The 13,487-nt window shown below is 32.5% G+C and overlaps 1 protein-coding gene across 5 annotated transcripts in view; it reads left to right on the top strand.

Annotated features, from left to right (window-relative positions):
• The window catches only part of MCTP2 (multiple C2 and transmembrane domain containing 2), a 260,840-nt gene that overhangs the window by 162,960 nt on the left and 84,393 nt on the right, over window positions 1-13,487 (top strand). For all 5 annotated transcript variants that reach the window (XM_074295061.1, XM_074295057.1, XM_074295058.1 and 2 more), the window contains 3 exons: window positions 3,206-3,307; window positions 4,560-4,634; window positions 6,644-6,763. In XM_074295061.1, the coding sequence (XP_074151162.1) occupies window positions 3,206-3,307; window positions 4,560-4,634; window positions 6,644-6,763 (297 nt within the window). The remainder of the gene's footprint in view (window positions 1-3,205; window positions 3,308-4,559; window positions 4,635-6,643; window positions 6,764-13,487) is intronic.

The following is a 13,487-nucleotide window of genomic DNA, read 5'->3' as shown; positions in this document are numbered from 1 at the left end:
GAGTAATTTTTCTAGAATTGCTTGTACCTAATAAACATCCATGCTTTAAATGTGCATTTGCATTTCCAATTAAATATTTACCCAAGTTCCACTTGTGGTTGTAAGTTTGGAGGTTTGCACATTCTAATAGACAGACTTTCTCCATCATAATTTTGGAGGATAACAACTCTGCCCTTAATATAAATGCAAAAACACACAGTTAGATATATAAAAGCAACACCATGATGCCCTTAATAACATTTCTTACTTATTATCATAAAGTTTCCTCCCTCTATCATTGAAAAGAATCCTGATTCTAAATTTGTGTTAGAATTTGACTAACCTCCCAACTGAGATCTGATTCATTTTCTTCTTTACATTTTTTGCTTTATAATCTCTTTTCATTGAGTTCAACAGGACAGTAACTTTGTACTGTGCAGCCGCTAGAATAAACTAGGTTATCGTGGCATTGTTATGTTGAACTGTTTTCTTTTCTCTTTTACATTCAATAAAAGACGCCAGATAAATTAATGTTACTTTATTTCTGATTATTCTCTTCTTTACATGAAGGTCAAACAACTGAGGAATTAATATGAATCTTTATTGTTACATTGAATTATAATTGTATATCTTTCCTACGTAAACCAAGTTGATAGTTTTATTCCATGATATTAATTCTGATTATCTTTTCCATTGAATCAGGTAATGATGGTTTTCCTCAATGCAATTTTAAGTGAAAGATAATGATAACTTTTAGTATGGAAGACATTTTCAGCTAAGAAAAAGAGTATTTTCCATGTCCTTGGATACAGCCTTTTGTCTAGGGACCTATATGACTTTTTTATACAAATTAATGAATATGTGTGTACTGTATATAATGTACATTAATATATATATATATGTATATATATATACACATATATATGTATTCACATATACAATATATGGACATTATGAATATGTATGTAGCAAACATGTACACACATGAAAACTATTTTGTGTCATGGAATTACAAAATTTTAGAGCTGAAATAGGATTATCTAGGCTGATATGATCATTTTCCATGCAAAGAACCTGAGATCCAAGAGAATAAGTAAGATATTCCAAGTTATACAATTAATGGGAGAGATAGATCTTGAAAGTCCGATTGTCAATCATTTTAAACTTCATTGAATTTGTCGTAGAATCCTGTGAAATAACTCTTTTACCTGTGAATAGCTCATTTAAAAAAAAAAAAAATTTCAGATAGTTTCCAGAAAACTAGAAAAAGTTGCATATATTTGTTGTCATCAGAAAATTGAGAGAATTTTAGCTTAAAGACCCAATAATAGTAAAAAAAAAAAAAGTGTTTTAGCCACAATAAATATACATTATTAGAGTATTTATTTCTTGGCTCTAAAATTCTTTTTAGTTTTTGTATTTAATACATAGAATTGACAAATCTATGAACTCATTGATTTCTTTCCCAAACCCGTGCCGTTTTCTGTATAAAAGCAGGCATACAAGAATTATTAGCTATAATGAACCAAAGTTTTTCCCCCTAGAGTTGAAAGTTTATCAGAGAAAGAGTAAAAGAAAATGTTTTAAGTATCTTATTGACTATTGTTTTGCTATTTGAATGAATAAATGCAAAAAATACTTCAAAATTATTCTTATAAGATTGTGACAACAACAATTCCCAAGGCAATTTGGCAGCATTCTGATCATTTATGCTTTCCATTTAAAAGGAAAAATAAAATAGGAGTTGTTAGGATCACAAATAGTGGAATATTTGTCTATTAATTCTTTAAAGGGTCATAAAGTGATCCAGGTTTTGGCATTTCAACTTAAACTTGGCAATCACACATTGATGTACAGGTTCAGTCTTGAGCAAGAAAAAAGTGGCACTTAGGAAATGAGAAACTACTTTTCCTGATTTGTCATGTTTTTTTTTTTTTTTTTTCCATTAAGACCTTTTATCTCTAACATTGTCATGGTTGGCCCCACCTAGATCTTGGAAACTGATGGGAATTGTCAGGCAAAAGTGATATAACTGTAGGTTACATTAGAGCAAAGATGGGTCATTTTCAAGTTGGCACATTGCTATACTATTTTTTTTTTTTTAGAATTGAAATATCTCATGTTCAATTAACCCAGATTGTGGATAAAAACAGAAACTGAGATTCCTGTTTGGATATTGTTCAGGAAGGATACCAATACTATATGGACATTTCTTCTTCTTAGCCACTGCCTAGGGAAACTATCTTTCTGCTTAAAAGACTATAATCCAAGGGAGGTGGGTGACTTTGGGAAGGAATGTGACCTTTCCCTTATAAAGTGAAATTGTTGTTTCCCATAGTGACTTATTTAACTCATTTCCACCACTGTTTATATGAATGCTTATGCTAAATTCATGCAATGACAGCAATAGTCATTTAAAATATGGTTGAAATTTCATGCCCTCAAATTTCCCCTGTTATCTTTAATCTTTGATCATTACAATCCCAAATGGAGCGTTTGGTGAGTTGCAGCTTTATGCTGTTACCATCTAGAATTAACTGGTCTGCTTCCTAAAAAGCCAAATGTTTAATCAATACATATACTACTGTGTATAATAAAAACATTGCTGCCATCAAATTTGAAGAGGGAAGGCCTTTAACTTGAGCCAAATAGTTTCCAAAATGGTAAGAGAGATGTTTTTCATAGATGTCTAATGTGCTGGGGCCAACAGGCAGATTAGTGCATGGAACTGATTTCACATACTGGCAGGAAGAAGCTATCAGAGGGATTTGTTTATTTTGAATGTTTATATAGACATAGTGTATTTTGAACATGTCCTGCACCTCACTTTTAGCTGTGTTGATTTATTTATTTAATTTAGATTGTTCCCCAGCTAACGGCAAACATGATCTTTTTAATAAACTAAAATTTTGGTGACCTTTTGGATCTTTGTAAGAGAAGTTCCCATTTTGAATTACTAATAAAGTATGTGGATTGTTTTCCATCAACACATTGGCTTTCAGGGCAGAATTTTCAAATTGGTTATTATCGTGGTGTGCTCCACAAACTGCATCACTGTGAAAATAAAACTTGGATTATAATAGGTTTAATCTGAAGTTTAATATTTGTTCTATTGGTGGTCATTTTGTATTCTAGGCTTTGAAGAGATGAAACTCATTGGGTACCCATTTAAAACCCAACTGAGAGATTGCTCATCAATATATATTTTATCTTTTATTCATGATAGATTAGAGATGGGCAGCAAAGTTGCTATGTACTGAAGAATAAAGATTTAGAACAAGCTTCAAAAGGAGTTATTTATTTGGAGATGGATGTCATATATAATCCGGTAAGTCTAAATGGAGCTTCTCTTTCATGATTTTCTATAACCAATCTGTTGAGTTCCTTGACATCCCCCTGCCAATAGGGCATTGGTCCTTAGGCACAAAAGTCAAACATAAATCATTCTAGGTCAGATTATATCTAAAAGGAAAGATGACCATTTCCCTTTGATCTTAAATTTCAAGTGTCTGTCACAAAAGTGAAAGCTATTTTGCTTACTTTCTTGTTTGCTGTATGTAAAGAGAGAGAGTAACCAATTGTTAAAGTCTGTCATCTTTGGCTTCAGAATAAAAGCTATTAGGTTATAGTAACATTATATCTCATGCTAGCTTGTATTCAGTTTACTTAGATAATTCTCTCAATTATTATGTTCAGGGAAGCAACAAAGTACATTTTACTCATGTGGTAAGTGATATACTTTATCAACTAACATCCATATTTCCTCAATCACATATATGATTGTTCTTAATTCAAATAGGTCAAGAAAATTTGCATGATTACACTATATAGAACTTTTTTAGGTTGTAAGTCACTATTATTCACTCCTCTTTTCTATTTCCCTTACTCCCTAAAATACATCCTAAATGTGTATATGTCAATATATGTTATTACAAAGGCCAATAAGAAATTGCCAGCTTCCTTTTTTGCTATGTACTATAGACGGCTCTGAGAACTTCTGTATTAATAGTAAATACTCATAAACAGAAAAAACTATGAAGAATTAATTTTAAAAGTTAATTTAATCAGCCTGAAACTAAGTGCATTCTTATGAAAGCATCAATAATTCAATTTCATATCATTCAAACATGTGAAATATAGTAGAAATAGGGAAAGAACCTAGAATTCAAAACTCATTTGCCTCCTACACTAAAAATCAGGAACTGACTTTAGCTATTTGCTGTTGATAGAAGTTGTGAGGGCAATTTGGATAACTGAATTCAAAATTTCCCACTTTTTTAGGAAAGTTAAGTTGATGGTCTTATTATTATTTGAGTTCCAACTTGTACTGCCCAAAGTTCTCTTTAATTCAAGTCCATTGAAGTGCTTATAGAACAGTAATAATATTTTAATTTCTTCTCAGGCCTTAGCCTCATCCTTTTAAGTCCCTGACTCATTGGTGCTCTTTGTTAAAAACAAAACACAAAAACAATCTCCCCCTCAAACTCTATGAATATCAGAATATATTAATTTCCTTTTTTTTACTTGCCTAGTGAAAAAGAAGTCAATGCAAAAGTTGTCATTTTAAAATTTTTTTTAAGGTAAAAGCAAGCATCAGGACCTTTATGCCCAGAGAAAAGCGCTTTGTAGAAGATAGCCGCAAGCTTTCCAAAAAGGTAGGTTATGTCTGCCTGTTTATTTGTATACTCAGTTATCATTAGAGAAGATAATTTGGTGATGGTATTTTTAAAAATTAACCTTATAGGCAACTTCAGTGAGAAATGAATGAGGGAGATAACCAAGGTATAAGGGGAGTGGAGAGGGAAAAACTGGAATGAGAGAGAAAAAAATGAGAAGGAAAAAAAACCTATAGAATGAAGTATAAGTGAAGTAGAAGAGTAGAATCTTGATTCTTCTCTCTCTGATTCTCTGGTCTGTCTGTCTGTGTCTCTTATCATTTAAGGAACATGTCTTTCTTGATTTATTAATCACTTGTAGTAGTGCCTTCACTGCCTGTTTTATTCAAGTCTCTTATTGATGGTCCTTTAAAATTAATAAGCTTTTATGACCATGATGGCAATAACTAAATGAGTGGTATAGAAGAAGATGTATAGCAAAGGGTCAGTCATTGGTTCTCCAATATGATGTTCACCCATGGCCTTCCTGATTATTTTAAGTTTGACTACAGAATTAAATGTTATGACTTTCTGTGCTCTTTTGAACAAAATACCTTTCCTCTCCCTGATGCACTTAGTTCCTTTGTCATCATTTCAAAGAAAAGTGAAGATAAAGTCATGCTAAAGGAAGTACCACATTTTTACTATGACCTTTGCATTTTTTTAAAGAGTCCCTCCCTGTCCTATTCAGAGATAATTCAGTATTTTATTCTGTACCTATTGTCCCTGTTTAGTAGTGTAACAAAGAACAAAGTGTCCCTTTTTAAAGTGTTTATTACTTCCACCATTTCCTGTGTAGGGAACAGATGTGGATTACATAAAATAGTTAAAAATATCCACAATGGTATCTTATCATACTTCAGGTTTTTAAAAAGCCATTAAAAATTCTGAATGTCTCCTAAAATTAACCAACATTTTATTTAGACCACCATAATATTGTCATATTTTTCTCAAGTAACCTGTGAATTTAAAAAAATATTTCATTGTTTTTACTCTACTTGAATACCAAAACTGTGTAGTAAAATAAGTGAATTTCTTGGTTTGCAAATGAAATGAAAATCAATGAGCTAGTTATGAGTGTTGTTTTTTTACTAGCTGGGTACTCTAAGGCAAGTCTTTTCAACTGTATGAGCCTTTCCTAATTCAATTCTAAAAATAAAGTAGTTTGGTTAGATAATTTTTTAATATTGATTCTAGCTCTCAGATTGTTTAAATCTATGATCAGTTTTGTCATATTTAAAATATTTCCTTTTGCAACACACTAAAACTCATTCAGAAGGTAAGTGACAACTTCTAATGGGTGGATTTCAAAAGGTCACAGGAACAAAAATCATATGGAATATGTCTGATAGACCATGAGAGTTAGAAAAGATTTTTAAGTCATTTCATGCAACCCCCTAGTTCTAGAGAGACAGAAATTGAGGTCAAGATAAGTTCTGTGGCTTTGCCAAAGATGTGCGCAGTAAATTACAGTTTACTAGGTGCTAGGTCTTTGTTGTTGTTTAAGTTAAGTAGGCATCCTCTTTTTTTGTTTCAATGAGCCATTGATCATTTGTTAAGATCTAACAGTTGGGCTAGAATTCTCTATTCTCTTGCTTTTTCCTGGGTAAGATCTTTTTAACTACCATGAAATTTTATTATGGACATTGTTTCTTACCCATGGTAGCAGACAGAAAACTCAAGAACATTTCATAGTAAAGCTGTTTCTCCCCTAGGACATCCTTAAAAAGAAAGAAAAATCATTTTCTATGATTTTATTATCTGAAAAAAAACCATTGCTTTATACAAAAGAATAAACATGAATTTCTTCTTCAGATGAATCCTTTAATTTTTTCAACCTGTAGATTTTGATCTGATATAAAATTTCAGATGAAATCTCAGGATCTTTTTTTTTAATTAGTCAAAAAAAGAACAGAAAATATGCAAAAAATATAACAAAAGATCCTATTATAGATTTGAAGGATTTGCATTCAATTCATTCTTTTTGTTTTCTCCTTATATTTTATCAGATTTTATCAAGGGATGTTGATCGTGTGAAAAAAATTACTATGGCAATATGGAATACAGTACAGTTTCTTAAAAGTTGTTTCCAGTGGGAATCTACATTGAGGAGTATAATAGCATTTGTGGTAAGTGATTCTTTTCATGTTTCAGAGAAACTGAGACAAGATAGAGATTAGAGAGTATTTAATAATTTATTAAATGGGAGAGATTTACTGGGACCAAATGGATCCATGGTTTTGTCCCAGGGCTGAATGAGACTATCGTCTCCAAGAAATCCAAGAAGCAATGTGAATTCTCAATGACTACATACACATGGCTCAGACTCAGGGAATAGATTGAGGCAGGGGCAGAATCAGGATGCTGAGAGTGGGAACAGGATTCTAACAGGGTGGGGTGAGCCTCCAGAGAGGGATGACCTAATGGGGGGAAGAACCCTGGAGATGGAGAAAGGCATCTTGATAAGATGATAGCTTGGGATCGGGAGAGGTATTCTGATATTTTAAAACATAAGATCTTTTATCCTTATCAAATATTCTGATAAAGAGGGAGGGGAGGTTTTGCAGGACTGAGCTTTGAGCTGATAATTATAAACTGAAGCAGAGAAATTGAGTCAGGACTGGGTCAGGATAATTAGGAAACTGAGTCAGGACAATAAAAGAGAACTGTGGCATAATAGCCAGAGAACTTTTTATTCTAAGTATCAAAAGCAAGTTTAATAGGGCCTGACTTATTTGTGATTTTTCTGCCTGTAGCAATGCTCAATACCATCATTATTGAACCCACTCATATACTCAAATTAGAATCGCCAAGGTTTATAAAAAAATAAATTGTTAAAAATGTATAAGTTCTGTGAGATTTTTTTCATTTCCCATGCTACTTGAGTTGAGAACTTTTTTCTAGATACTGTTTCCTTTCTTGGCATCTATGACTTTCTCCTGGTTCTCTTCCATTTGGGTAACTGTTCTTTCTCAGTATCATTTGCTGAATCATAGAACCATGGATTTAGAGTTGGACAAGGGACCTCACAGATCATTTAATCTAACCTTTCCATTTTATAAATTGAAAAACTGAGATTCCCCCCCAAAAAAAAATGTTTGAGTGAGTTGCCTAAGAAAAGAGATTTAATTGAACTGATGTCATTTGAATCCAAATCCAATATGTTTTCCTTTCTAATGCAGAGGATGACGACGACACAAGGAGACTGAGAGGCAGTTGCTGTTTTCTGATCTCTCAGCTGAGAGGCAGTTGCATTATCTGATCTCTCTCCTCTTCCCTCTGCCTCCAATTTATTTCATTCCTAGTCCACAAGCAACATCTATGTCAGTAAAGGCTGTTTTGCAACTCCTTCAGATGTTATGATTCACAGCTGTGGAAGCTCTCAGAAAATTGACCTGCCCCATCACCCAGGCATGGTTCATAACAATTCCCCATTTCTGTTTTATGGATATTTTCCTCCATACAGCATGGTCAGTAAGTCTGTGCATTTGCTGTTATCTGAGTTTGCACACTGAGGAATGCAAGCAGCACTATCACCTCTGGATGGTTGTAGAGTGAAATACTGTAGCAGGTCTTGATTTTGTGAGATGTCATGGAAGCAGACTTTCAAATGGAGAAGAGGGCTACAGTCAGAACAGACATTTAAGTCTCCCATCAGTCTCCTGGCTCAGCCCTTTGATGTGTTGGGCCATTTAATTACCCCAACTAAAAAAAAGTCTTACCAGGTCTCTTCTCCCTTTTCTTCCCCACGGATTACCAAAGGAACTCTGGGATGATCCTACTCACAAACAGCTCTTCGACGCTGCTGCTTCTTTGTTTCTTGTATTATGCCTCACATTTGGGCACCAGGTTCCCTACCTTTAATTTTGTACCTCCTTTAGTCTGTCCTCCACATAGATGTGCATGGATGCTAAATCAAAATTCATAAAGAACAGGTTAGACCATGTCACTTCTCTTCTCTGCAATCTTCTGGGGATCTCTATTGTCTTTAGGATGAAATACAAATTCCTGTTTTTAGTATTGATAGCCCTTCAAATTTGAGTGCTGCCTACCTTTCCATAATTCTATGTATTCTACATTCCAGCTGAGTTTGTCTTCAGAATTCATCATATCCCATCCAAATGTCCCTATCTTTGCATTGACTTTGTCCTTGTCTAAAATGCAGTTCTTGCTTCTTGTCCTTACAAAATTCTAATTTCCTTCAAACTTCTAGTGTGAATTTTCCTGATCCCACTTGTTTGCTCTTTCCCTTTTCTCACATTGTTTTCATTTTATCTGTATGCATATTGTACACAAACATAGAGAGACATGTGCACACATACCAAACAACCAAAAACAAAAGCAAAACAAGACAAAAAAACCCATATAAGACTCTGAAAGTTAGTGACTATTTTGTTTTCCTTCTCCTTGGATGCTCAGTGACTAGGCATAGTGAATAGACAATGAATGTCTGTTGAATGGTGGTACTACAAAAACAATATATTAGGCAAAGAAGCATTGTGTGGTGTTAGGGAGGCAATCAGTAACTAATTTTTTTTTTTCTGGAGACTTGATTCTACTTGGGATTACTTTAATGTTGACCAATTCCAACTCATTTGTATACTATGAACTTGTGTAACATAGCAAAGAGAGGGCTAAGCTTCAAGTCAGGACGATATAGGTACAAATTCTTTCTACACCACTTTTAAAATTGGTGACAATGTACATATTTAGTCCCTCTGAGTCTTGATTTCCTCCTTTATAAAATGTAGATAAGAATATCTACGTATCACAAAAATAGTAACTTTCTTCTCTAATATTAGATCCAAAGTTTTATAGTTATTTGAAGCTTGAAAACTTGAAAGGATATTAATATATGACTTCATTATTTGACATCAAGGCTCTATGATATAAGATGGGTTTTGGATTATTAGGGACAATTCTAAACCTTTCTTAAGAGTGGACAGCTAGAACCTTTCTGAAAATTATCTTCCTCTTTGTTGAGTTTCTACATGGTTGAGGTTGCTATATTGTTGCACTTGTTTCTTTATATGTTGATATTTTGAAGTTGGTAACAATACTAGTTTCAAGAAAATATTTTAGTATGAGTATTTATTAAGGTTTCTCTAATTTTTTTTTCCTTATTCATATAATTTGCATACTTCCATTTCTTTATCTGGTCACTGCTTAATTAACTTCTTACTCAGGTCTCTCTCCTAAGGTGCTTTTAACACTTCCAGCATAGAATTTCACTATACTTAGACAGAAGAGAAATATGAAAATTATTTATTTTCTGTTTTCTCTAGTCTCCAAATGAATCATATGGTTTTTACTTGTTGAGTATATGGTGATTTGAAGTATAGTTTGGGGAAATGAAATAGTGTAACCATAAATGGAATTTCTGTAAGAGAATATTTAAAATATTGATTAACAGTCTCCAAGAGTAATTTAAAGAAATAATTTTAAAAATCTAATGAATGCCAATGAATTAGTGAACTAAAGGAGAAACATGGGCAGAAAGTATGTTCATTTGCCTCTCACTAGTAGCTCACTGTGATTGTTGTTATATAAACAGTGATATTTTTACTAGAATGCAAGAAATAGTTAAGACTTGAGGACAGATATAATATTGTCCTTTATCTTTTATCAATGTCTAAAGTTCATTTGAAACTGCTAATTTTTTGATAGTTTCTTAATGGCAATTACACTGAAAAACATTAGCAGGTATTATTACTGACCATATTGATATATCATTTCACTACATAGTACTTGAGGATTCAAGTAAGAAATTCAAATGAATAAGGAATATGCCTAATTCATGTCATTAGGTGGAACTTATTTGTCCTTCTCCAATAAAAGTGTTTGATTTTGAGGTAGTTCAAGGGCCTTTGAAAGATTCCAGAGGCCTTTTCCATTTGTTCATTTAACTATTTAGGGTGCTCTATTTTCCTAAATTTTTACTATTGCCAAAACATAATCTAAATGTAAAATGTTGCTTTTTTACTTAACAATATGATACTTTCTTCACAATTAAAACGCATGGCATGTTATTTAAAGTTATTGACTAATTTCTTGGTGGTCCTGAAGCAAAGCATAAAGCTGAGATATATTAAATGATATGATAATGTTTCTAGAGTTTTTTCCTTCCTATATTAGTTTTGTGAAAGTAATACATTCTAGGAGTAATTTGTTCTCTGCTACAACTGTAACAACAAGAAAACACTAGCATATTTGATACATTGACTAAAATGAGCAAATTTGAATTGAGAGACATATTAGCCTTCCTTTTAACTGCATTTTTTGCCTTCCCCCAAAGACCCAGAGCCAAGAGAATTTGGCAGGAAATTCTGAAAGGTACTTGGAGACAGCAGGGTTGAATGGATTTTTTTTTCTTGTCTGCTTTCTAGTTAATATCATACTTTTGGCATCTTACCCCATGACCACCTTCAAAAGATCTAGATTCCATACAATGATATTTTATGTATTTTGGCAATTAATAAAGATTATTTGAAGCAAAACCACATTTGTAAAGAATGGATATGTACATATATCTATGTGTAACATAACATAGTAAAATCAGTCATTAAAATACAATAAAAAATTCTCTTAGAATTCAAATTGTCTTGAACTTGTGAGTAATCATGTAAGAACTTTATTTTTATTTGAGCTAGTGAAGTACACCATAGATTATACTGGGAACAAGTCTGTATACTTCAGTGAGTGCTCATTCAGGCATCTAGGTGGGGCAGTGGATAGAGCACTGGATCTGGAGTCAGAAAGACCTAAGTTCAAATACAACCTCAGACACTTAATAACTGTGTGATCCTGGGCAAGGTACTTAAACTCATTTTGCCTGGGTCTTCTCAGTTGAAATTCTATAAAATGATACCACTCACCTCCCAGAATGGTTGTATCAGTCAAATGACATATTTTAAAAGCTTTAGCATAGTCCCTGACACATAGAAACTATATAAATGTTTTTCGTTGGTATTCAGTTATTTCTGACAATTTGTGATCACACTGTCCATGGGTTTTTCTTGGCAAAGAGTTTCTTCTCCAGTAGATGAAGACAGAGATTAAGTAACTTGGCCAGGGTCAAAACAGCTAGTGTCTCACAGTTCTCTCCAAAACTGTTAGGGTTTGGGCTTATTATTCTACCGAATCTTCTAAGAAAAGTATACAGCAGTGTGGCAAGAATTAGGTTTAGACTAAGTGCTAACATCATATACTAAGTCAGACTCTAAGTCAATATATGACTTAGATATAAAAGATGAAAAAATAGATAAATTAGAGGAGTAAGGAAGATACTTTTGTAACTCTTGATAAGGGAAATAATTTATAAACAAATGTGAAATTTAGAATATTGCAGAAAGTAGAATTTAAAAATTGCATAAAATAAAAATTTATACAAAAATTTATTTAATTAAAATTACAAATTTTAGCCAGAAAAAGTCTTGGCAGTAAGTTTCTCCAATAAATATCTGATATCCAAAATAGTTAAGACACTAAGCTATTTTAAAATTTATAAACAAAGAATATAAACTCACAAAAGAAGGAAAACAAAAACAAATCTAGAGCTATTAACAGAAATATAAAAAAGTTCCAAATGAGTAGTGATGAGAAGTGCAAATTAAAGCAACTCTGAAACTTTGAAAACAAATTTAGAGTGGTAATTAGTGTTTATAAATTATCTACAACTTATATAACTTAGTTTCTTTGTCTCTTTCTTCCATCACTCTTCTATCACTGTAGAAATGGAAGGACAGACCTATAAGGGAAAAGGCTGCTTTGTAGTTGTCTTTGTTGGATAGGTGTGAAATAACAAAAAAAAAAAAAAAAATCATCACCAAGAAGTTAATTTATGATGATAAAGCTCTACACATATTTAGGCAACCTGACCTCCAGAAAGCAAACAAATGCTATTACTGGGTCTTTTTTAAGGTCATGGATCCTGCTAGGACTTTCATTATCCTGGCTTACCCTTCAATAATCCAGTTATCTCTATGTTGAAACAGAATAATTTTTGGCAGGTAGGTGGCACCATAGTTAGAGCACTGGAATTTGAAGTCAAAAAGCTTTGAGTTCAAATTCAACTACAGGTACTTATTAGCTATGTCAACAAGTCTCTTAACCCCCATATGTCTTAGTTTCTTTATCTGTAAAAGGAAGATGATAGTAGTTCCTTTCTCCCAGAATTGTGAACAAAAATTGAGGTAGTATTTGGAAAACACTTTGAAAAATCTTAAAATTGCTTTATAAATGATACTTATTATTTATATGTAACAGAAGGAAATGTTGCAGTATTATTAAAATGGTAAGAGTATTCATTTTAAAGAAGTGCATTTTAACATAATTGTCTAAAGTCTACTCATATTGTACAAATAAGCTTATAGTAACTAGAATAAAGGGGTCCCTTAATTTCCATTAACCAACTACATTAATGTTTGAAGTTAAAAAAAAATCAATCATGTCTAGCTATGTATACTATGTGAAAATAGGTTCATAATGTCTATGAATAGTTGTTTTTTCTATCTATGAAGCACCCCAGTTAAAAATACCAAATAAAGCAAAGGCTTTAATTTTCATGGTTTAAGCTAAGAGCTATTTTACTTGAAGAATCTTAAAACAACAACAATGTGAAGTAGCATTATATTTTTCTATAAATGTATGTTTTTCTGATGTTGCTGGATAAAAATATTATAAGATAAGTAAGCCTTTTCTTTATTTAAAATACAGGTAGTAAAGCAAGTAGAAAAGAAAAACCATGACAACAAAAGTTAGAAAGTAATGAAAAGCTGACTTGTATACTTTTCAGAGGTGATGATTTGTGGTGGGGAAATCTATCTATTTGAAATCCTTAGTAGGGGTCTCTAA

This window comes from Sminthopsis crassicaudata, chromosome 2, assembly GCF_048593235.1.
Source record: "Sminthopsis crassicaudata isolate SCR6 chromosome 2, ASM4859323v1, whole genome shotgun sequence".
In the NCBI taxonomy this organism is placed as follows: domain Eukaryota; kingdom Metazoa; phylum Chordata; class Mammalia; order Dasyuromorphia; family Dasyuridae; genus Sminthopsis; species Sminthopsis crassicaudata.
The sequence above is the reverse complement of the archived record's forward strand: the minus strand, read 5'-3'. Positions and strand labels throughout refer to the sequence as shown.